The sequence below is a fragment of the Siphateles boraxobius genome, unplaced genomic scaffold (assembly GCF_051911475.1).
Source record: "Siphateles boraxobius isolate OS27281-9 unplaced genomic scaffold, OSU_SipBor_1 11, whole genome shotgun sequence".
Taxonomy (NCBI): domain Eukaryota; kingdom Metazoa; phylum Chordata; class Actinopteri; order Cypriniformes; family Leuciscidae; genus Siphateles; species Siphateles boraxobius.
Window position 1 is genome coordinate 6,138,784 of NW_027508711.1, and position 24,556 is coordinate 6,163,339.

Genomic DNA, 24,556 nt, shown 5'->3' on the forward strand with positions numbered 1-24,556 from the left:
GTTACTTTTATGTAACATAAAAATATGTTATATTTCTATTATAAACTGAAAAATATTTCTCACAAAATATGGGAAAACAGTAGAAAACGGGGTAAGAGGTCATACATTATAAAGAGCCAGCGTGTGGGAGTGTTTTGATTGGTCGATTTGGTGCTGACGTTATGAGCTTTGGCGTCGCGTCTTCAGGAATGTAAACGCGATGTGCGGCGCATGCGCACATGCTCCCTCGGCGGAGATAATATTGAGCAAGCGGAAGAACTGATGATGATGATGATGATGATGCTGCGTGGATACAACAACATCCAGAATAAAACCGCGACGCGTCGGTAAGAATCTTGTTCAGCCACTACCGTCGACTGTCTATGAGCGCACAGTTGAGACGAGCCGTGAATCGGTTTATATTCTGCTGGTCAAACGCGTGATCCTGAAGATCAAATGGCCTCGCGCGCTGCAGCATCACTGGCGGACACTGCTTTAATATGATGGGTGTTATATCAATGCATGCATGAATATTATTTTTGATTGAAATACTGTAATTCTGTACTTATATGTGATGAATGGGCTATAGAGAGTCCCTGGAGGGATGATAGGTTTGAAAATATTTTTTGGATGATGCTGTTCAGAGCAAAACATTTGATTTTTACTTATATCTTACCATTATAATCTAATCCATATTTCTATGAACAGGTCAGTTTTAAAGGTGTCAGCCTATATAATTTAATGGGTGTGTGTCTCCTGTCAGATTAAAGAATACATTGTTTCAATATTGTGATTCTTTGGACAAGCTGTTTTTTTATTTGCATTTGGTTCATATTTTCAAAAATCATCATGGCTTGTGTCAATCTCTTCAAGGAAATGGGTTATGCATCAGTACTGCATGTTATTTCTGTATATAATTGTGAATTGAATTGGTATATTGTTTACACACAGGTGCAACGTGCAGAAAACTGATCACGTTTCTCTTTCTCTCTCTAGGCATGAAAACTGAAACCTGAAAGAAGGGAAGAAGGAGAATGAAACTGCGGATTGTAGATAAAGTGAGTAGAAAAAACATAAAAAAATATTTTAAAATTATTTTAAATAATATACATTACCGGGCAAAAGTATGGAATAATTTAAATTTTTGTAAAAAAATTTTTTAAAAAGGAATAATTTACATTTTAAAATATAATAAAATAAAAACGGTTCTTTTATACTGTAATAATATTTAACAATTAACAACATATTATTGTTTTTACTGTATTTATGATCAAATAAATGCAGCCGTGGTGAGACCTCTTTCAAAAAAAAATTTTTATTTTTTATTATTACAAACTTTTAAATGGTAATATATATATAGTAATCATTATGAAACTCCTACTGCTATAGTTGTAGTTCAAGGAACATTACATGCACATATGGATAATTCTCTGATAACGTAGAGTTTGTGTTTCACTCAGCAATGGCAGCAGGGGCAGCGGATGGTGATTTATGGGACGGTCTTCCTCATCACGACCCTCCTCATCCTCTACAGCTCAAACAGCTCAGCTGATCTTAACAGCTCCTTTAAAGTCAGCGAAATTCACCACACGGTCAAAAACACCAACCTCAAGAAATGGGCTGGGAAGAAGGAATACCTTCCTGTTTACGGCAACAAGGTGATCAACTTGTACAAGTAATGAAATTCCTGTTTATATGGCTAAACATTATATGTGTTTTTCTGAAATCTTAAAACCTTTAAAAACCTTAAACCTTCAAGTGCCAACATATATTTCGCAAATATAATACAATACATTTCTATCCTTAAAATAGATATTGGGTGTTTATATAAATATATATATATATTTTTAATATTTGGACAATATAAATATATTTACATTGAAAATATATTTTAAAAATGGCCAAAAATATACAAGGAAATATAGAATATAAAAGTTATAATTTTTTACATCTATATTAGCATTTTTATTTTAATATTTTCTAATCTTAAAATACAAATGCAAATGTTCTTTTTTTAATATTTTGGACAAATAAAAATAAAAATATTTACATTGAAAATATATTTAAAAATTGGCAGAATATATTTATATGAGTAAATATAAGTAAAATTATTGAAAGTGTTTTTGTATATTTTGAAATATATTGTTTGCTGGATTTTTATTTCATTTATAGCATTTTGGGTGAGAGGTGTATTTTTAATATACATATCTTATATAATATATAATATAATATATATATTGGACACTATAAATATATTTACATGACAATATATAATAATTGCCAAAATATATGAGGAATATTAAGTAAAATTATTGAAACATGTATATAAGCATTTTTTATATTTTCTAATCTTAAAATACAAATGAAAATGTTTTTTTTTAAATACTTGAATATAAATGGCCCGAATATAAGTGAAATAAATTTACATACATATATTTACATAAATTACATTATATTTATATGTATATATAAATATACAGTTTTTTTATATTTTCTAATCTAAAATAACATTTTGGGTGAATGCAAAATGTAGTTAAAAATATTTTTTGTGGGACAATATAAATATATTTACATTGAAAATATATTTTAAAAAATGGCCAAAAATATATGAGTAAATATAAGCAAGTTAAAGTAATTGAAAAAGATTTTTATAAATATATTTTAACATCTATTTTAGTATTTTTGTATATTTTGAAATACATATTTTTGCTGTATGGAATTTTTGTAGGAATTTTATATATTTTCTAATCTTAAAGGTGCTCTAAGCGATGTCACACGTTTTTTAGGCCAAAACATTTTTTTGTCACATACAGCAAACATCTCCTCACTATCCGCTAGCTGCCTGTCCCCTGAACACACTGTAAAAAAACGCGGTCTCTGCAGACACCCCAGGCTCCACAAACGGCAACAAAAACAAACTGTGCTTACCCGCACCACGAAACATAACAAACTCCTCCAGCCAATAACTAACAAAAAGGATTTGGGGGGTTAGTGCTCGGATGAGGAGGAGGGAGGGTCTTGCTAGCCTTCGTTTTGTTTGACAATACTTCGAACGTCAACAAGAAGTGATGTCACCCAACATGGCTTAGAGCACCTTTAAAATACATTTTGGGTGAATCCAAAATGTATTTTAAAAAAAATATATATATATATTTATATATTTCGGAAAATATAAATATATTTGCATTGAACATATATAAAGAATGGCATATGTGAGAAAATATAAGTTGCTCAGTGTGGTGACCTGTTGTTTCAGAGCATGATCCTGCGCTGCCATCACTGTGCATTAGTGACCAGCTCAAGTCACGTGTTGGGGACTCACGCCGGAGACGAGATCGACCGCACGGAGTGTGTTATCCGTATGAACGACGCTCCCACCTCCGGGTACTCATCAGACGTGGGGAACCGGACCAGTGTGCGCGTCGTGGCTCATTCCAGCGTGTTCCGGGTCGTCCGCAAACCTGTGGAGTTCCTCAATCGCTCAGACAGCCCTGCCATCATATTCTGGGGCCCGTCGACAAAGATTGGACGTGACGCAAAGGGAACTCTGTTCCGGCTGATCCAGAGAGTCAGCATGACCTACAGGAACCTGTCGTTCTTCGTCATCTCGCCAGGCAAAATGCAGAAGTTTGACACACTCTTTCAGAAAGAGACCGGCCGAGACAGGTTAACACCTTCAGTTCCAGATGTCTACTGCACTTTTAACATCTTCACTTATTTATTTTTTCAGTGTTTTATGTGATTGTTTTAATGTAACTGCTACAATCGTAACATTTGTTCTAGGGCTGAGAAATATGGCCAAAAATATACTTTTTTCCATATATTTTGATATCGAAATTTATCACAATATTCATTTCATAATGAAAGGAAGGAAATTCATTCCACATGTTAGTTAGACCTAGACTTCTATGTTGCATTGGTTGAGTATTGTTTTGATTGCTATATTTTTCAGTGTTTGTTATTGTTTCCTGTTTTCACAGAAAAAAGTCTCAGTCCTGGTTAAGCACAGGCTGGTTTACCATGGTGATTGCCATAGAGATGTGTGACAACATAAAGGTTTATGGGATGGTGCCGCCATACCATTGTGGGTAAGATAAAAGTTTCACTGTATCATTGTGAAAAATACTTTAATTTTTAATCAAATTTTTTATTTTAATCTAAATCGGAGCGGATGGCCTCATGGGCGGCACTTCAGTACGTAGCACTTCGGGTGACACGAGTTCAAAGTCCCGGCTCGGGGACCTTTCTCGATCCTGTCCCCCTCTCTCTCCCACTTCACTTCCTGTCAGGTCTCTATACTGTCCTATCTCAATAGTGCAACAGGAAATAGATTTTTAACGATAACTTTTAAACCTACAGTATATAGACAGCCCTACTGTGAGCTATTTTTTTTTTTAAATAACCTTGTTTAACAGTAGAATTTATTATGATAAACTGTATTACCCGATGCTGTACAGAAAATTCCACCAATCCGAATCAAAACAAGCAAAACGCACCAGAAAATCTCTTTAGCTCCGCCCACTCCCATGAAGCACTGCGAATGACTTAATCAATTCGGTCTTCCTATGCTTTCAAAATAATTTAATATTTGAATATATATATATGAATATTTTGGCAAACTTTTATGTATATAATCAACATTTTTATAAAAAAAAAGTTTTTTTTTTCTCCATCGTTTTTGATTATGCTTTTTGCAATGCTTTACCTCACTAAAGCCATTTAGTTAAGTCTTGTGCCTTTGTCTTTTTGTCTGGTTTTAACTTTTTTTTTCTTCAAATCAAAAGTAGTAATGTTGTGATTCACCTAGTAGCTGATTGGCTTATGAAATAGTGGGCGGGCACCGTTGCAAAGGCAATAATAATATAAAGGCAAAAAAATTATCTAAGAATAAATCAATTAAATACATTTTCCTGAATTGTCTTCCCTGTAGGAGACGCCCTCAGCCCAAACGAATGCCCTATCACTATTACAAACCCAGAGGTCCAGACGAGTGTGTAACGTACCTGCAGAACGAGAGGGGGCGCCGTGGATCACACCATCGCTTCATCACTGAGAAACAGGTGTTTGCTCGCTGGGCCAAGAAATACAACATAAGCTACGCCCACCCAACGTGGTGAGCAACTTAACAATCCAACGTATTCAGCCTGGTGAGTTGGATCCAACATGCCGGCTTTTGTAACTGGGTGACCTTCTGATCCAAAATGGCTGCCATTTCAAATGCATCGCCTGCTCAGCAACTTATCCAGTATGGCTGCTGGTTTCTCTTTGATCTGGATTAGTGACTGAGCCAAAATGGAGGCCATTCAGGGATTCAGGAACAAGCAAAGGGCTGACAATCTTTGTTTATTATGGAAAACGAACAGATGATGGAACGTTTATTGTCTTGAGCATGAGGTTTCCAAAAACATCTACATATTACTGCCGTAGAGTTCTCCTACGTCTTCTCTTATACAATTTTTCACCCATAATCAATAATTTCTCAGAGAATGGAGGCCTTTGGGACGAGAAAGAGCAAATCCTTTGTGTCAGTTGCCAAATGGAAGATTCAATCACATCTCGTGGTACAATCAACACATCTGAATGTTAGTCATGTAAAAATGTCAGGGAATAGGAATGAGAATTGAAACAACTTTACAAGATTGTTTTATTTTGTAAATAAGAACTATGTAAATTATTCCAAAACAAACAAAAATTATTTTTACAAGTTTATATGGTTTTAAAATGCCCTAAACAAAACAATATTACAATAAACTATAGGGAAAAAAACACTTTTTAAACAACCAGGTAAAGGGTCGTTTTAAATCACATCATTTTAAGATAAACAGCACATTTTGTGTATTTTTTTGGGAAGCTTTTGGAATGAAAGTTATTTATCCCTTTATTTCTGAGAACGATAACTATAACGATATTAGCGTTCACATCAGCGGACGATTTCGTTCTGTATATATCGCTTCAGTTTTGTCGTCTGTCGCTTTAAATGCTCAAGCTCTTTAAAGCAGGATGGATTCTGATTGGCTGTCAAAGTTTTTATCATTCATCAGCTGGACAAAATTGTTCTGAATGTGATTCAAACGATATTGTTTCTCTGTCTGTGTCGTTATCGTTAGTTGTGGGGTGGACTCTGCTATTCTTTTACACTTATGGTTCTCGCTATAGTTATCATACTTGGTGTGAACAGGCTTTAAGTCATATGAAACATGACCAAATGTCAGAGTCGAGCTTCATTAAAACACCCAAAATAAAAACATGTCAGGGTCATTTTTTGCCACAAAATCAAAGAAAACAAGAAAATCTATGAAACCCAGGCCTACAGTATCTAGGAGCATTCATAAGTTTTCCATTATAACCATTGACCCAGTTCTCATTACAAAATGTGGAAATTGATTTTAATTGTATAGTATGTGAACATTGATGATGTCATATGTGTTGGGTTTTGGGTTTACTTTAAAAAAAAAAAGTTACCTTGGCAAGTAACTGAAATAAATTGAAGTACTAAAATCACTAAAAATTAAATAAACAAATTAACCCACCACCCATAATAAAATGACTAAAACAAAACCTTTAAACTGGAAATATAAAAAAGCTAGAAGTAAATAATACTAAACATAATTTAATAAATTAAAATAATGTCATTTGAATTTGGAGGGTAAATGTGTCACGATCCAAAACATCTTACTGGACCTAAAATTGGCTTCATGTAAAATATATTACATTTTTTCTTTTGATTGTGGGTGAAATATGACCTGGACATATCTTTGTGAAGTTCAACCAAAAAGAAAAATATGTACTGTATTCATCAACACCAATAATCACAAACAATACTGTCGCGTTGAAAGTGTGTCAGCAGTGTGTAGAGGCCTTTCGGTTTATTTTTTAGCAGGTAGTTCTGACGTTATTGATCAGTTGTACAATTTGAGTTTTTCCGGCTACAGCTGTTAGTGTATAAACACACATTTAAATATCACCGAATCGCTTTATTTCTAAATTTTCATGGCTGTTGTAAATGCTCCACTCTCATTGGATGATATGGGTAACTAACGTGCTGCTTTGAATGTCTTGCCTTCGATTTGTATGAGACCCATAAATAACAGCTGATCCGCTGATAAATTAAAAAAACGCTCGGGTTCATAAGATCATTAAGTTGATCTTGCATCTCCAATGTCGCCTAAAATAATCTAGTGTAAAAAAATCAACAAGCATGAGAAGTCATAGCTTTGAATGACAAACGTAACAGTTTTAATTTTCACATCCTGCCTGAAATGATCTTGATTATCACCTGTACTGTTGAAGCCTTCAGAGTATTTATTTGCTTTTCATTGATTTCATTCTTGGAAATCAAGCATCTGCACAAGGGCAGAGGGATTGTGGGTAATGTATTGAGATTAATTGATTTGCACAGACTGAAATCAGTATGTACTATTATTATGATAATTATTACTCATGGTTGCAGTATTATGACAGTATGAGCTGATTGTTTTGCTCTTCACTCATTATGAATGTCCTTTACATGCCTGTCTTAAAAAATAAATGTATACCTTTGAAAAAGATTCTTGAGTTTCATGATTTGTTTATGATTCTAACAATATTCATGACAGTTATACAAACTAATAAAGAGTCGATACAAAATGATTCACAAAATGTACATTGATAAAGAATGCAAAAGTTGTATACACTTTAAATTCATAAGTTCAAAGACTTGATTTGACAGATTTGAGTGCACACTGCACTTATTGTACTTCCTATAGTCCTTCAAATGTACTTCCTGTGGTCATACGTTGGACAGGTCAGGAAATACAGCTGTGATTTTCTGCCTGAGTCCTGATAAACTGATCAATAGGGCTTCCTGCATGAAAGACAAAAACATTTAATGAACTGCAGCAGTTAAACAAGAAAGAAAACATGAACGTTTCTAGGGGGGAAAATATGGCTTATTTTCTAGGGCTGGGTATTGACACAAATGTCTCGATTCAATTTGTTTCATTTGGATATATATCAGGTACAGTATGTCATTTTTTCTTTAAGGAAAAAAATCTCTCATCTAATGCAGTAAACTATACATGAAACCCTGTCAGTTGGTACATTAGTATGATATTGCAGGTTAAATGAAATATGCGTTTTCTCTGTCACCTCGGTGCGGATCGTGCGACTGCCCTGCCCAGGACAGGTGTTGAGGTAAAGGTCAAAGAGCACGCTGGGTTCAGTGATGCTCAGATTCTCATCGTTATCAACGCTGGCCTCCAACCCCTGAAGACCACCGAACACCACCAGCATGTGCCTGGCAGAGAACAAAGTTGAGTTTCATTTCTCAGCAAATTAAAACACAGCATATTTAAAACCTTTTAACTGTCAGTCCCACTGTTTTAACATGAAAAACACATTTACAACTTAAATTGCCGTAATTAGAGACAAAATAGAGGCCGAAGTTTAGTCTCTTTTGAAAGCAGACACATGGCAGATTATTGAAATGAAAAAAGTTATAAATTTTACTAAATATGTTTTATGCTAAAACTGCTAGAAAAATCAAAGCCATAAATCTAAACAAGCTTTGTTCCAAATTTGAGGTTGATATCTCAAAATATGAGCTTTTAGTAAGATTTTGTTTGGGCGTAGTACCAAACTTTTCCACTCGTCCTCCAAGCTCCAGGGATGATCCATATAATGATGCACTTACATCTCACATGATTGTAGTGAAATGATATATATGTAATTATATACAATTCACATTGTTTAAGAAGTAGACATCGTATTCAGTAGTAGTATGGGCAATAGGGTAGTATTTGATTTCAATCCAACCTTTAACAAACACATAAAAGGCAATGCAAAAAAGAACCCGGATTTGCATTACACGTCATGACCAAGACATGATGCATCACAACCGGAAAATCTATCTTATTTCTTTATATTTTAAACCTGAATGTTATCTTTTGAACACCTAGCATGAAAACATATAGAGCCCTGCAAATGACACGCAGAAAAAAAAATTAAATATTATAGCCACAAATTAAGAATTTATTACCTCGTTTTATTAAATTGTGGCCATGATTTACTAATTTGTTCCCTAGTTTAAGCTAGACCGTGGCCACAAAATCAAGAATTCATTCCCATGACTTATTAATTTGATCATTGTCGTCACGTGGGAACAAATTCTTATTGCATGGCCAAGTTTTACTAATTAGTTCCCTCATTTTATTGCACTAAATCAAGGGAAAAAATTATTATTACGGCGTGGCCATGATTTAAGAATTTGTTCTCTTGTTTTACTTAATCATGGCCACACTGTAATAATTTGTTCCTTAGTTTTAGTTAAATCTAAATGAGGGATTGAATTAAAACAACGTGACGACAATGATCAACAAAACGAGGGAACAACTTCTTAATTCATGGCCACAATTTACTAATTCATTCCCTTGTTTGAGTTAAATCGTGGCCATGAATTACGAATTCTTGTCCTCGAAACAAATTAATAAAACAAGGGAAATTAATTCTTAATTCGTGGCCCCAATATATCCCCCCCAGCAGCATGTCATATGCAGGGCTCCATAAAACCTAACCAAGGTTTCTACTGATCTTTCATGATTGTGTATTTCAAAATAAATGTCTGAACTCGACTTGTGACTCTGATGAGTATACTTTATGAATAGTTTAATTTTGCTTTATATGTCTATATGTCTATCGGAAAACAGTCACCAAATATGAAAACTGGAGTCTGAAAGCTTTCAAATGATATAGTTTGTCAAGATTACTTAAGGTTTAGAATAAGTTAAAAATATGTAATAGCAAACGTCCCAGTGACAGTTGTAGATACATTCATCAGCCATAAAATAAGACTCAGGCAGAAACCCATGCAAAACTCACTTGAATGGAGATAGAGTGACGTGATCTGTGTTGTTTCCTTTCTCTGATGTGCCAATGGTCAGATCATATCCGTCTTTATATGGACACTCCGTGAACACAGCGCCTACACAAACACACTCTAGCTTTACCAGCTGCTGGAGAATTAAAGGGTTAGTTCGCCCATTTAAGATATGAAGTTGTATGCAATCCTTACCAGCACTATAGTGCATACACACTGACCCAATCTGTAGTAACCTCACTGGTCAGAGTTCTGGCCGCTGGAAGTTTTTCAATAAAGTACTCCCGGTTATTTTCCACAAACACAAAACTGTGCGTTTTTACGTGAAAAAATGATTTGCGTTTCAAAGCTTGATTTATTTACCACACAAAAAACACGCCGGTCAAAATTCATACCTCAGTTTTAATCGGCACTATTTTCTATCCATTTCTATCAATCCGCGCTGCTGTCAACGTCAACAGTGCGCACGTTCCGATCAGCTGTTGATAGCGCGACTCGCTGACAACATGTCTGACTGCGAAACTGTTGTCAGCGAGTCGCGCTATCAACAGCTGATCGGAACGTGCGCACTGTTGACGTTGACAGCAGTGCGGATTGATAGAAATGGATAGAAAATAGTGCCGATTAAAACTGAGGTATGAATTTTGACCGGCGTGTTTTTTGTCTGGTAAATTAATCAAGCTTTGAATGGCCCCTTTGTGGCCCCGGAAAATAACCGGGAGTACTTTATTGAAAAACTTCCAGCGGCCAGAACTCTGACCAGGGAGGTGACAACAGAGTGGGTCAGTGTGTATGCACTATAGTGCTGGTAAGGATTGCATACAACTTCATGTCTTAAATGGGCGAACTAACCCTTTAAGATGAATAAAATAAAAATAGATGATATTAAATAGATGAATAAATGTGAAGAACTCACTGAGACAGGAAGCCAGTCGGACGCTGTATCCCCAGTACAGCCCACCTTCAGTCCTCGGGACATGAGGAGCCACAACTACACCTTTATACACTCGCCCCTCTGAAACACACACACAGGGTTAAAATAAACAGATATGAAAAATATTTTAGGTCTAGTATCCACCTTATTTTTCGAAGCATAAGTAAGCTATTTCTTATTGTGCGAGATTTCAGATTCATTAACTGCTATAGAGTGCATTAGTGACCGCCCACTTTTTCAGTGGTGCTGGTTCCGGAAGTATTTTTCCATATTTTAAGTTAAAAATATATTTAAAACATGCATATATTCAAATATGTCAGTATTTTGAGAACGTAGGGAGATCTAAAACACTTCAACTTGCTTGTTTCAACTCTCTGATTGGTGGAATTTTCTTTACTGCATCATGGGGATTGTAGTTGACCACTAGCAGTGTTTTATTATGATTATCCAGTTTTTATATTTTTATTTTATGTGACTTTTATTTTGACATGCTATCTGCAGGGGGGACTATTTTTTCTCTGTGTTCATCCGCTCACGCGCTCACTCATGAAGGGGGTAAACGCGGGAAGGCACGATATGAGACAATGCATGTCTGAGCACGGAAAATATTACTGTAACCTTAAACTAAAATGTTAAGTGTTATTCATCTGTACTTATTTGTTTTGCAGTAAAAGTAATTCACGAAGTTTGTCCAAGTTAAGTTAATGGTGGCAGAACCCCCCCTGGATCACTACTTTTAGCACCCTTTGATATGCGGAGCGAGGTATGTGGTTCATTGTAATGTACTTTTTCATATTAATTCATTTCATATGTTCATGTAAATGGAAATGAGATTCATTTTGTGATGGCTGTTGCATGCTATGCTGTTATCAATCTCATGCTAGCTCTCTAGCATTTGTGCATTTGTCAAAGGATCATTTTGCATCTAGCTAAACTGCCTCTGTTATTTTCCTTTTAAGTTTTCACGGTGTTGATGCTATGCACACTCGTCGGAATAAAAGTACACCCGTATGGAAACACTCCCAAGCCTGTTTATTCCAAGTTGAAGGGCTGCTACAGTGAAAACTCGTCGCTTGATGTGGAGTGAAACTCAACTCGACCTTAGAAGGACTGCCACCCGCCATTCTGTGGACAAGACTGCCACCTTCTGTTCAAACGCCGTCACGTCAACCGGTACCCAGGCAAGATCGGTCTATTTCGTTTGCTGATTGCTGCATAAAATCACAGGGACTCTTTGACTGCGAACAGTGATGTTTATTTAATGGACTGAAGTCACCTTTATAGACCATATACTGTAAATGTTTGATGCTTTGATTTAACCATACATTTGAAAGGTGAATTTAAAGATACAGAAGGGTTAAAAAAAAAAAAAAAAAAAAAAAACCCTATTTGAACTAATCGAACCTGTTAAAGGTAAATTCATTTGTGGGTAAATTTGTATGATAGCGTTCATTGCTAAGCTGTTTGTGTGTTAGCCTTCATATTTTGTTGATGATAATCGCCCAGTGCATATTTGATATTAAGTATTGGTTGAGTTATTAAGCTATATTTCAGTAATTAAACTATAGTTCAGTAGTTCAATATAACCAAACAGCATCACAACTTGTTTCACAATTAGAGATGCACAAACAGGAAGCCATTAAACACAAGAAAGAATTCATGAGAGCTTATGGCTCCTGGAAACAGGTGGCAGGAAAGGTTAGGACCGCACTAAAATCATTCTGCTCCCAAGATGAACTAAATAAAATCAGAGAAGAAATCCAAATTTGACACAATGCAGTGAGTGAATGTTATGAGCCCATTCAACGCAACCACAATGCCACCCCAGAGATTGTACCAAAAATGGATGCTTGTATAGCACTTACTGCAGAGATCAGCAAAATAATAGAGATGCGGCCAGAAACTGTAGATGAGGTCTTCAATCCAGAACTTGAGAGACTACGAGTGAGGATGGCACTTAAGAAGGATGAGTATGGATATGTCTTCGGACACACAAAGACAGATACTGTACTCTCTCCCGCAGAAAATTCAATCCACTCACAGGGCTCAAGCAAACATGTAGACGCGGGAGCAGAACTCGCAGCTCAACAAGAAAAGGTTAAAGCAGTATATCAAATACAAGCTCAAGAAGAAGTTCTTAGCAAGTTGGAAGAAGAGAAACCGCTAGTTCTTAAAAGGTTGGAAGAAGAAAAGCAAGTAGCTCTTAAAATAATAGAGACAAACATGCGTCAGGAGAAAAAGAGACTACAGCAAATTCAAGCAGAGTCAGAAGTAAGAATAGCAGAGGCTAGAGTAAACGCATACGAGAGCCTTGAACATGACTCCAGAGACTGGCCAAAAGAGACAGATGAATCCGGTGATTACCCGAGCTTTTCCTGTTTCACAAGGTTCATCCAGAAGGAGGCTCGGATAGCCTGTAACCCTGTCGCCTCTCCACTTCTGATCAAGGCCACAGATGACAGGCAGCCCAAGAGAGCTAGAGCACTTCACACAAACATTAAAGGGAGCTATCCCACGGAAAAGGTTGAGAAAGTGTTCAGCACCAAGTCAAGGCCACCTTGTCCTATCTGCAAAGATGAGATGCACGGCGTCGTAAAGTGCCCAACCTTTGCAGCAAGATCTCTGGAAGATAAGAAGACTTTCATACGGGAAAACAATTTGTGCTACGGATGTTTGAAAAGGGGACATAACAGTAAGGATTGCAAAACGCGACACTCTTGTGGCATATGCAGCAGACGTCACCCCACCTGTCTACATGAAGAGAGAGAGAACCGATCTGTGGAAGCAAAGGAGAAACAGTACACTTCCACAGATAAAGGCACTAGTCAGGAGGAGATCAAGGTGACGTCCCATGCAGTGACGCAGCGCATCTTTGCCACATCAAGCATCGTCCCTGTGTTCATGTCATCTGCAAATGAACCACAGAAAGAAGTTATAACGTATGCTCTTCTGGATACGCAGAGTGATTCGACATTCGTCTTGGCGGACCTACTAGAAGATTTGAACGTGGAGACTAAACCAGTACAGCTCAAACTGAGCACCATGACAGCTGTTGACACACCCATCGCAAGTAAAAGGGTGTACGGTCTACAAGTTCGAGGACTACAGTCTGGAAAACAGATTCAGCTACGCCAAGCCTACACTCGTGGCTTCATTCCGGTCGACAAGTCCTACATCCCAACTTCCGAAACAGCGCTGCTGTGGCCTCATCTAAAGCATTTAGAAAACAAACTCCCGCTGTTGAAGGACTGTGAGGTAGGACTGTTAATTGGAAGTGATTGCCCTTTGGCGTTAGCCCCCCAGGAAGTCGTCATTGGAGGCGAAAACGATCCATTTGCTCAGAGAACGGAACTCGGCTGGAGCATCATAGGCTCATCCAATCCACATCTGGATCGCCAGGGAAACCAGAGGTTCGTCCATCGAGTGACAGTGAAGGAAATACCAGCGCCATCAACCACTGACCTGCTGAAGGTCTTGGAATCAGACTTCAATGAAGGAAAGCATGCAGATAAAGACAAGTATGTGTCACAAGACGACGTTCGCTTCATTCAGCTCCTGAGTAACAACATAACTCAAAGGAAAGATGGACACTATGAAATGCCCCTCCCTTTCAAGAGCACAGAGCCTCCTCTGCTACCAGACAATAAGAAGCTTGCAACAGTTCGACTGCAGCATCTAAAGAAAAGATTGAAAAATAAAGAGCGATATAAAGAACAGTACAAGGCCTTCATGAAAGATATGATAAAGAAAGGCGACGCAGAGCCAGCCTCTCCTGCAACAGGACAGCAGACTACGTGGTACATACCACACCATGGGGTGTTCCACCCCAAGAAGCCAGAGAAGCTAAGGGTCGTCTTTGATTGTTCAGCGAAGTTCCGTGGTGTCTCACTAAATGATACACTGCTAACAGGTCCTGACCTGATCAACTCTCTCCTTGGAGTGCTCTGTCGTTTCAGGAAAGAGGCTGTAGCCATCATATGCGACATAGAGAAAATGTTCCATCAGTTCTACGTTTCTCCCGAACTACGGAACTACTTACGGTTTCTCTGGTGGGAGGATGGAGACCTCAAAGCAGAGCCTCAAGAGTATCAAATGGCTGTGTACCTATTTGGCGCCGCTTCGTCACCCGGATGTGCCAACTTTGGCCTGAAGTACCTGGCACGCCAACACAGGGAAGAGTATCCATCAGCGTCAGCCTTTATCGAAAAGAACTTCTACGTCGATGATGGGCTTATCAGCGTCCCCTCCATAGAAGAAGCAAAGGAGTTGATCGCTGAAGCACGAGAGCTGTGCAAGAGAGGAGGTTTGCGTCTACATAAGTTCAATTCAAACGAAAGGTCAGTTCTGGACTCTGTGGACCCAACTGAGAGAGCAGCCACATCTGAACCCCTCGATCTGGACCTAAATGCAGCTCCAGCAGAACGTGCTCTTGGTATCCAGTGGTCCCTTGAACATGACACCTTCAGCTTCAATGTAAATCCACGGACCAGGCCCCCCACACGTCGCGGCATCTTATCTGTCATTGCTTCTTTGTACGATCCAGTCGGATTCGTGGCTCCGTTTATCTTAACCGGAAAGTGCATCCTCCAGGAGCTGTGCCGTCGAGGCATTGGGTGGGATGACCCACTTCCCGAAGACTTAAGTCCACGGTGGGAGAGATGGAAGAGCGACCTACAAAGACTTAATGAAGTCTCAATACCAAGATGCTACCAACCGCGAGGTTTCTGCAAAACTGTCATGAGGGAACTACACCACTTCTCGGATGCCAGCAATATAGGATATGGCTCGTGTTCCTATCTGAGGAGCAAGAATGATGTTGGTGAAGTTCACTGCAGCCTTGTGATGGCAAAAGCTAGAGTTGCGCCTACAAAACTCACAAGCATTCCAAGATTGGAACTTTCAGCAGCAGTGGTCGCTGCAAGATCAAGTGTCATGCTGAGAAATGAGCTTGAAATGCCAATCAATGCAGAATTTTTCTGGACTGACTCGCAAGTTGTCCTGGCTTATATTAACAATGAAGCCAGAAGGTTCCATGTCTTTGTTGCCAATCGTGTGCAAATGATCAGAGAACACACCAGCCCCAGCCAGTGGCATTACATAGACACAACAGAAAACCCTGCTGACCATGCGTCAAGGGGTCTCAATGCAGTAGACATCTCCACAACAAACTGGCTACCAGGACCCAAATTCCTGTGGGAACAAGAAATACATCCAGAGTCTCAGCTCACTCCTGAGTTGCTTGTTGGTGATCCTGAGGTCAGGTCAATGCAGGCGTTTACAACTAAAGTAGAACCTTCCAAGTCTGACTTTCTTAGCCGTCTAAATCGATTCTCCTCCTGGTCAAAACTCCTGAAAGTCATTGCAAGAATCAAGAGGCTGAATTCAAAGCAAACCCGTCCTGGCAAACCTGTAAGTGTGGAAGAGCGCGAGAGAGCTGCCGAATCAGTAATGAGGCTTGTACAAGAAGAAGCATTCTCTCAAGAGATGAAGATACTTCAAAAGGGAAAGGGTCTTCAAAATTCCAGCCCTCCGTTTCGCTTGGATCCCGTCTTAGAAGGCGGAGCACTTCGTGTCGGTGGGAGACTAGGTCAGTCATCCTTAAGCCTTGAAGTCAAACACCCTTTGATTCTACCCAAAGGAGGACATATTACCAAGCTGATCTTGACTCACTGCCACGAGAGGATCTGTCACCAAGGACGGAATCAAACTCTAACAGAACTTCTAGCCAATGGGTTTTGGGTCATCGGTGGAAGTAAGTCAGTTGCTAAGCTGATACACAGATGTGTGAAATGCAGAAGACTCAGACGGCCTGTAGAAGAACAACGCATGGCAGAGCTTCCTAAGGAGCGGGTAGATGTCTCTGCTCCCTTCACATACTGTGGCATCGATTGCTTCGGCCCATTCATCACTAAGAAAGCCCGCAAGGAGAAAAAAAGCTATGGCTTAATCTTCACTTGCCTTGCCTCTCGATCTGTTCACATTGAGATGCTTGAGGACTTATCTACAGATGCATTTATCAATGCCTTAAGATGCTTCATCAGTCTCAGAGGAGCCGTTCGTCAACTCCATTGCGATCATGGAACTAATTTTGTGGGAGCTAAAAATTAATTCAAAGAAGCACTGAAGCAATGTGACACCAAAACTATCGAGAGCTTCCTCGCAGAAAGGCAATGTGAGTTCATCTTCAATGCTCCCTCAGCAAGTCATGCTGGCGGCGTCTGGGAGCGCCAGATTCGGACTGTCCGTAATGTCCTAAATGTCACACTCTTTCAATACCCAGGCAGACTCGACGACTCTTCCCTTCGAACTCTGTTTTATGAAGCAATGGCCATTGTGAACAGCCGTCCATTAACCGTAAACGGGGTAAATGACCCTACCTCGCTCGAGCCATTAACTCCAAACCATCTCATACTGATGAAGTCCAAGATTGCCCTTCCACCGCCTGGCAAATTTGAGAAGGAGGATGTCTATGCAGCTAAAAGGTGGCGAAGAGTCCAGTACCTCGTCGAACAGTTCTGGAGCCGGTGGAAAAGAGAATATCTCATGAACATCTCCACACGCCAAAAGTGGCATACGACTCGACGCAACCTTAAGGTAGATGACTTAGTCATTATAAAGGAAGATACCCCTAGAAATCAGTGGCATCTGGGACGAGTGGTTGAAGCCACAAAGGAGAGTGATGGACTAGTGCGTCGTGTCAAGGTGTTAGTAGGAGAAAGGACGTCAGTGAAACAAGGTCGCCCAACCAAACCTTTGATTATAGAAAGGCCCATTCAGAAACTAGTTCTCCTCCTCGAGAGTGATTGATCAGTCTTACTGTCTACTCCTTTATCCCCTTATGACATAGGTCATTCTCAGAGTTATTTAGTACTCTCCTGCACATATCTAGAAACACTGATACAGACTTAGTACTCAAGTATGAGCCGTTCAGCCAGGTTGATCCTTGTCTTCACTCTTCGTAACATGAGTGGTGGGAGTGTAGTTGACCACTAGCAGTGTTTTATTATGATTATCCAGTTTTTATATTTTTATTTTATGTGACTTTTATTTTGACATGCTATCTGCAGGAGGGACTATTTTTTCTCTGCGTTCATCCGCTCACGCGCTCACTCATGAAGGGGGTAAACGCGGGAAGGCACGATATGAGACAATGCATGTCTGAGGTCGGAAAATATTACTGTAACCTTAAACTAAAATGTTAAGTGTTATTCATCTGTACTTATTTGTTTGGCAGTAAAAGTAATTCACGAAGTTTGTCCAAGTTAAGTTAATGGTGGCAGAACCCCCCCTGGATCACTACTTTTAGCACCCTTTGATATGCGGAGCGAGGTATGTGGTTCATTGTAATGTACTTTTTCATATTAATTCATATGTTCATGTAAATGGAAATGAGATTCATTTTGTGATGGCTGTTGCATGCTATGCTGTTATCAATCTGATGCTAGCTTTCTAGCATTTGTGCATTTGTCAAAGGATCATTTTGCATCTAGCTAAACTGCCTCTGTTATTTTCCTTTTAAGTTTTCACGGTGTTGATGCTATGCACACTCGTCGGAATAAAAGTACACCCGTATGGAAACACTCCCAAGCCTTTTTATTCCAAGTTGAAGGGCTGCTACAGGGATTTTAGTTTTTCACCAGGAATTCCACTGTTAAACAGACTAAGTTGAAATAATGCGGACTGACGGCTTTAACAAAAGCAAATAGCATCGATTAACAACCTTGTAGCTCACAGTAAGGCTGTATTTAAAGGTTTATAAGTTATGGTTAAAATTAAGTTTCCCTATGGAGAAAATGAATGGAGTTTTTACTTCCGGAAACCAACTGTTGAACTCTATAGCTAAATAACTAGAGGAATAACAAAGTGAATAAAAAAAACTATTTGTGCTACAAACTAGTGTGTTTATGATTGTATATATAAACTTTAGTTTATGTTTAATAAATTAAAATAATATGATATGAATTAAAACTATAAAATGCATTGTCAATAGAAATAAGAAGAATTAGATGAAAAGCTTGAACTAAATGAAAATTCTTTTGAACCCTAACTGAAATAAAACTGAAACTAGTCAACCGAAGTCATATTTATACTGTATAGTGCTTTATACAATACAGATTGTTTCAAAGGAAAATAACAGTTTTAATGAATCATGTATGAAACAAATCCTATTTCAGCTGATAAGCAGCTCTACAGAAGACAATAGTGTCACTATTCAGCTAAATTCAGTTCAATACGGTTTCAATTATTTTCAAAAACTGTGCCAATGTTGTAAGGTTAATCAATTAATATATAGTAACTATAAAATAAAAATAAAAAAATAAAAGCAATTTGAAAATATTAATAAAAACTTTAATAGTGTATAAATTATGGATGTGCACATCGATGCTGCAGTATCGATACATCGATACTCACAAGCTACTTACTTGGTATCGATACTTATACAAAAATATCGATATTAAAATTATATTAATAATTTCTGCATCATTAAGTGTTTTTGGTACTTCTGTTTAATGTTTGTGCTAAATAGAAAACACCCCTCCCTGACATATTTAGCTGGCCCGTGAGAGAAGCGAGCGACGTGCCCTGCCCACACGTCATGTACACGACACGCATCGCACAGTTGCACACTTCCACATAGAACGGCACTATGGCAGAAAGTAAGCGAAGCGTGGTGTTACTTTTCCTTAACACCAATCTGAAGCTGAAAGATTAGAAAATCTTTATCAGCAATTAAAAATAAAAAGACGTTGAAATTGAAATGTCTATCTGAACATTGCTAAATAGGAAAAATATGAAGCAAGTTGAAAATTAAGAAAAAATGTCCTGTTTAAAAGCAAGAAATGTTTAATAAAGTGCAAATATGTAGAATTTATGTTGTTGGTATTTTATTTTATTAATATTTGTTATTTATTATTTTATTTAATATTTTTTTTGTAAAATACTGTATTGTTTTAAACATGTTTGTTTATTTGTTGTCAAATTTGCTTTTGTAATAAATTTATTAATGGCCAGTGTGTCATGTGGATGTAATTTGCATGCAAGTGTAATGATCAAATTTTACAAAAAATTAACATTATTTTAAAAAATCACATGTACAATTAAAAAAATAAGCGGTATCGATATCGTTAAAATTGAACCAAAGAATATCGGTATCGTATCGAATTAAAAAAGTCTGGTATTGCCCATCCCTAAAGCCCCTTTCAAACAGCGCGTTGATCCCGGGAAATTGCCAGAAAACCTTCTGTGTGAACGTAAACACGACCCGGGATTGATGCTGGGATTGATCCCTGGTTGGGGACCTAGTAACATTGCCGGGATCAGTCCCGGAACGCGCGCTGTGTGAACAAAAGCCGTAACCCATGCTGTGTCGTAATGATGACGCTGAAGTGAAAGCAGGCTAGTGAAACGGTACGTATTGCGCTAGTTTATGATTGAATCAGAGAAAAAAATGCACAAGTGTGGTTTCTCAAGAGAGAAATCACAGCTCATAAGCAAACTATAGACGCTGCTGAGACATTACATGTCAGATCGATGTCACGTGTCTTTACGGGATTTTTACGGGTTGTGTGTGAACGCACTCTCTGATTCCGGAAATCACTGGCAGTGTGAATGAACCAAAATCAAACGAACCCGGGTCAAATCCTGGTAACTTTATCCGGGTATTTTCCGGAATCTCTGTGTGAAAGGGGCTTAATATAAATATAATACACAAGCAGAGTGTGTATACCTTTGTTTTGGCTCTTGTTGAGCTGTACAGTCACTCTCAGTCCCATTTTAAGCTGTTTATCGATCTGAACTTCCTGTAGATAGAATAGAGAGATTGAGGTTCTTTCCTGCTCAATGAAAGGCCAATCAGTCTGCGTGTCTTTAAACACACACCTTCCTCATCCCGCAGTTGACAAAGGACCCTTTCCCCGGTTTGCTTGGCCGATCGAGCACCACCCCCTCTCGAAACTCCGCCTCCTCATCCATGCGCATGTGATGCGGGCTGTCCAGAGGATTCAACAGACCTGAAACACACACACGTTTGAACTGATTATGCAAACATTCGGTTCTAAAACACGATCAGTATTAGATTATGTGACACTCACCAGCAAACTGCAAGTCTGGATGCTTCGGGAAGAAAGATTTCCGCAGATATCTGCACACAACACAGATGTGATGCTTAAATGTCCGCGTGCACATTAATATGACATAAATCTGATAGTGACAGCACTCACTGTGGACACTCGAGGTATTGCAAGATTCGTGCGAGCTGGACGCAGGCCTGGCCTTTCTTTCCAATGCCTTTGAACTCTCCCTCAACGCTCCTGAAATATTAAGATAATGTTTTGAAGCTTGGACTGAGCATTCATATTGATAACACTGCATCATATTTGCTGAATGAAATGCAATACTTGTTTCAAACTAATATTTGGGTGCTGATTAAAAAAAAATAGTGCCTGTTTGCTTTAGCACATCACAAATTCACAGATTGTGTGCAATTTGTAGCAGTAGCACTTTTGACAACCATTTCCAAGATAAAGAAGTCTTGTATTATCCCTTAATCAGCAGAAAAACTGCCACAATTACATGATTCCTCTCTTCCTCTGAACCAGATTACAAACATTTGCTCAATTATAAGCCAATTTTCATTTGTATGGCATTATTTAATTGTAATATTAGTCATATTCATATTACTACTATCACTCTCTCTCTCTCTCGGTTTATTCCTCTAGGGGTCGCCACAGCGGCACTAATATGCCATTCATTTTACGATCACTAATACTAAAATTAATATTATTCAAATTTTTATTCTTTATTCATTCAAACTCAATTAATATATGTTTGTTTGAAAATGCAAAAATTATGAGACCTAAACTTAATGGGTTCTAGCATGCCATGCAAGCAGATTTGAGCTTTTGTGTTTACCGTATCATATATAATTGATAAGTTCTTACGTATGTGCGCTGTTCAGTATTCAATAAAAGTCTAAATTAAATCAGTTGACTGATGGAGTAACCTGTCGATCTCTGAACTCTTGGAACAAGTCAGGATGAGCAACTGACGAGTCAAGTGCTTAGGCAGATTTGATGTGTTGCCTCGCCGTTTGCAGAGTGGTGCATTGAGATCTGTTTCTTTACTTGTCTCATTACTTTTGTAGGCAAAGTAATGCTTTATTTCACTCATACTGCTTAATTTCGTTCGTGTAGAAATTAGAATGAGCTTCGTTTGATCCATCGTGTTCCTGTGTTGTCGCCGTTTCCCGGTTGCGCATGACCCGCGTCAGTTTAGGTAGCGCACTGCCGCCTAGCGGTGAACTTCGAATCAGCAGCGCATCAAATTCCGAATTGAACAAAATTAGGATATTGTACCGTTTGAAATATAATATATACCGGTATTTTTGCTGTACCGGTATACCGCGCATCCCTAGTTTCACTACATCCAAACAGTGACAGAAAATTACAGATTTTGTGGAAAAAAAGTCTACTTATAACCTTGTGTTTACATAAAGTTCTTTGACAATAAATGGGCATTTTATATGTCGTGTAATTGACATTAATTGACTGAACATATTTTGCAGATTGTAATCTAAATTATACCTTTTTAATACTTGTAATTAAAACCGAAATCTTTAACATTTGACTGCTTCTGTTATTTTGATAAACTGAGATGCACATACATATATGAAATATCTTCAGTCTTACCATCCAACCTGTATGTGATGTAAACTGTACGTATTGACTTTCATTGATATTTTTTAACTTAGCATCATCAATTTAGGTAATATTAGGAAAATCACAGAATTCGTTGTTAATATGCAGGTAATCAAAGAAAAAACTACCAAAGTAGCGACTCACTTTGCGTCCTCCTCACCCAGCTCGTCAAATATGACCACCTCATCCACACAGAACACGCCACAGGCCCGGGCGATCTGACCCGCCAGGTACGTCCGCAGCTCTGGTGACTGAGCATTATCCATCACTGAGCCAGGCAAAGCCACGCTCAACGTATACACACGACCTGACAAAACAAGACAAATTAGTACGGTTTTACTCTGGTATTGTACTATATACAGCAGAGCAGCGCGATTAATCGTTAAACATCCATGCGATCTTATTCCTAAATGACCACGATTCTCCTGTGTCTATTACACCGTTGACGAGTACGATCACAGCGGTTCATTCAGATCTGTGTTCTGAGCCAGAGAGAGCCGTTGTCATGTAAACGTATGAAACTGCTTTACAACCACACAATATCATTATTTCTGTCTTACAACAATTCATATTATCATAGAAATTCTGAGATAAAACTTTATAAGTTGGGCCACTTTGGGAGTCAGTGGCATCTACAAGATTGAAAAGCCCTGGTCTAGTACATGTTCAAAGCTCTCTCACCTTTACTTTCCTTCTTTTCATGCTGAACCTGCTGCTTATTTTCCTCTTCTTTTTCCTGCTTATGTTTCTCCAGCTGCTGGATGAGTTTGCTCTCTTTGCGTTGTCTCTTCTCCTCTTTCTCTGGGGATAAAGACACAGACAGCAGCTATGAACACTTTAATATGACCGTGAGAGGAGCTTTACATAATGATCTTAACCCTTGGGCATTCTGTGTCATATTTGATACAATAAATAATTTCTAAGGCCTCTAAAGTAGCAACATGATCAAAAAACCTGTTGCACACAATCTACTACTTCCCTTCTGTCATCTTATTGATAGTTTAGACTTTTACCAAGTAAAAGGCATTTTAGTATAGTTGTAAAAACGTCCTCACATGTCTTTTTGCTGAGAAATCTTTTTATAAATGTAAACAAGATCATTGATATTTCAAGATGAACACTTACTGGACTGAAGCAACTTAGGTTTACTTGAGTATTTAGATGTAATTTATTATAAAATATCATGTTTAAATGGGAGTATCAAATATGGTCATCAGGCTTTTTGAGGAATGTTTATTTGTTCATCTTTCAATCATCATTGAATTGCATTGCATTATGTTTTTTAAAACTACAGAGCTTTGATCATAAAACTAAGCATTTTAAATATCTAACAAAGACATATTATTGGCAGATATAGAGTGATGACTGATATTTATATGCATGTATGTTAAACTGTTATAAAGATCTGAATTGAATAGATTCAATTCATAATATTGAATTACAATAGAATCTTGAGAATTTCATCTTATTTTTTGTCCATTTAAATATCAGAATCTGCATAAAATTGCATTTTTTGTTCAGTTTGAGCCTCTGATTAAAATTTAAGTGTTTTTCCTTCTCGAATAAGAGCTCCATATTATCACTACATCATACTATACGAGTCATAAAAGACTTGATGGGTCAAATATACAAAACACATATGCAAACATTTTTTGATTATTTATGACTATTATCAATGCGTCTTGTGCCTTTCTGAGACATTTTTTGATACGAAATAGGAATTCCAGCTTGATGTCAAAAACTTTTCTGTAAATGTAGAATATTTTCAAGTTGTCACTTACTTTGTCCTTTCCATTTCCTCCAGTTTAATCTCTCTTCACCCTACAAATTGAAATATTATAAACACGGTTACGTTAAACTGACAGAAACAGGGTATTTATTAGTCTTAACTCACCAAAGTGAAACAAAACAGCTTGTTAATGAATTTCATTTCATAGCTGCACATTATAACGACCACAATAAAGTGAAAACACACAAAAAAATTCAAACCTCTTTATTTGGGGGTAGATTTGGTTTAATTTTCTTCACTGGAGGTTCATCAGCCATGCTGTCCTATGTGTGTCACGTCTTTAATGATCCCCGAGAACAAAGACT

The 24,556-nt window shown here is 37.9% G+C and overlaps 2 protein-coding genes across 4 annotated transcripts; one reads left to right on the forward strand and one right to left on the reverse strand.

Annotated features, from left to right (window-relative positions):
* The first annotated feature begins 184 nt into the window (after positions 1-184).
* Positions 185-7,524, forward strand: st6galnac6 (ST6 (alpha-N-acetyl-neuraminyl-2,3-beta-galactosyl-1,3)-N-acetylgalactosaminide alpha-2,6-sialyltransferase 6). 3 transcript variants are annotated; one of them, XR_013189660.1, is made up of 7 exons: positions 185-326; positions 976-1,037; positions 1,440-1,637; positions 3,236-3,645; positions 3,960-4,067; positions 4,910-5,946; positions 6,087-6,760. XR_013189660.1 is itself a non-coding variant. In XM_077194579.1 (6 exons), the coding sequence occupies exons 2-6, from the start codon at positions 1,014-1,016 to the stop codon at positions 5,094-5,096; spliced, it is 927 nt and encodes a 308-aa protein (XP_077050694.1). In that variant the 5' UTR covers positions 199-326; positions 976-1,013; the 3' UTR covers positions 5,097-7,524. The 3 variants fall into 3 exon arrangements, 2 of the variants coding, with proteins under 2 accessions (XP_077050694.1, XP_077050702.1); XM_077194579.1 differs by having other exon boundaries at positions 199-326; positions 4,910-7,524; XM_077194587.1 differs by having other exon boundaries at positions 252-372; positions 974-1,037; positions 4,910-7,524.
* Positions 5,610-24,553, reverse strand: spout1 (SPOUT domain containing methyltransferase 1). The gene is made up of 12 exons (XM_077194540.1): positions 24,452-24,553; positions 24,244-24,283; positions 23,144-23,263; positions 22,607-22,769; positions 20,987-21,076; positions 20,858-20,907; positions 20,646-20,776; positions 20,494-20,566; positions 10,749-10,847; positions 9,835-9,937; positions 8,107-8,254; positions 5,610-7,822 (listed from the first exon to the last, which is right to left on the reverse strand). Exons 1-12 carry the CDS (start codon positions 24,506-24,508, stop codon positions 7,748-7,750), a joined length of 1,149 nt encoding a protein of 382 aa, XP_077050655.1. The 5' UTR covers positions 24,509-24,553; the 3' UTR covers positions 5,610-7,747.
* Between the last annotated feature and the right edge of the window lie 3 nt (positions 24,554-24,556).

Coding starts and splice junctions, on each gene's coding strand:
- spout1 (XM_077194540.1), bottom strand. CDS start 24,508: ATGGCTGATGAACCTCCAGTGAAGAAAATTAAACCAAATCTACCCCCA. Junction 22,770..23,143: donor TGAAAAGAAGGAAAGTAAAG/GTGAGAGAGCTT, acceptor TTGTTTTGTCAG/GTCGTGTGTATACGTTGAGC. Junction 8,255..9,834: donor GTCACTCTATCTCCATTCAA/GTGAGTTTTGCA, acceptor GTTCTCTGCCAG/GCACATGCTGGTGGTGTTCG.
- st6galnac6 (XM_077194579.1), top strand. CDS start 1,014: ATGAAACTGCGGATTGTAGATAAA. Junction 3,646..3,959: donor AAAGAGACCGGCCGAGACAG/GTTAACACCTTC, acceptor CTGTTTTCACAG/AAAAAAGTCTCAGTCCTGGT. Junction 4,068..4,909: donor GTGCCGCCATACCATTGTGG/GTAAGATAAAAG, acceptor TCTTCCCTGTAG/GAGACGCCCTCAGCCCAAAC.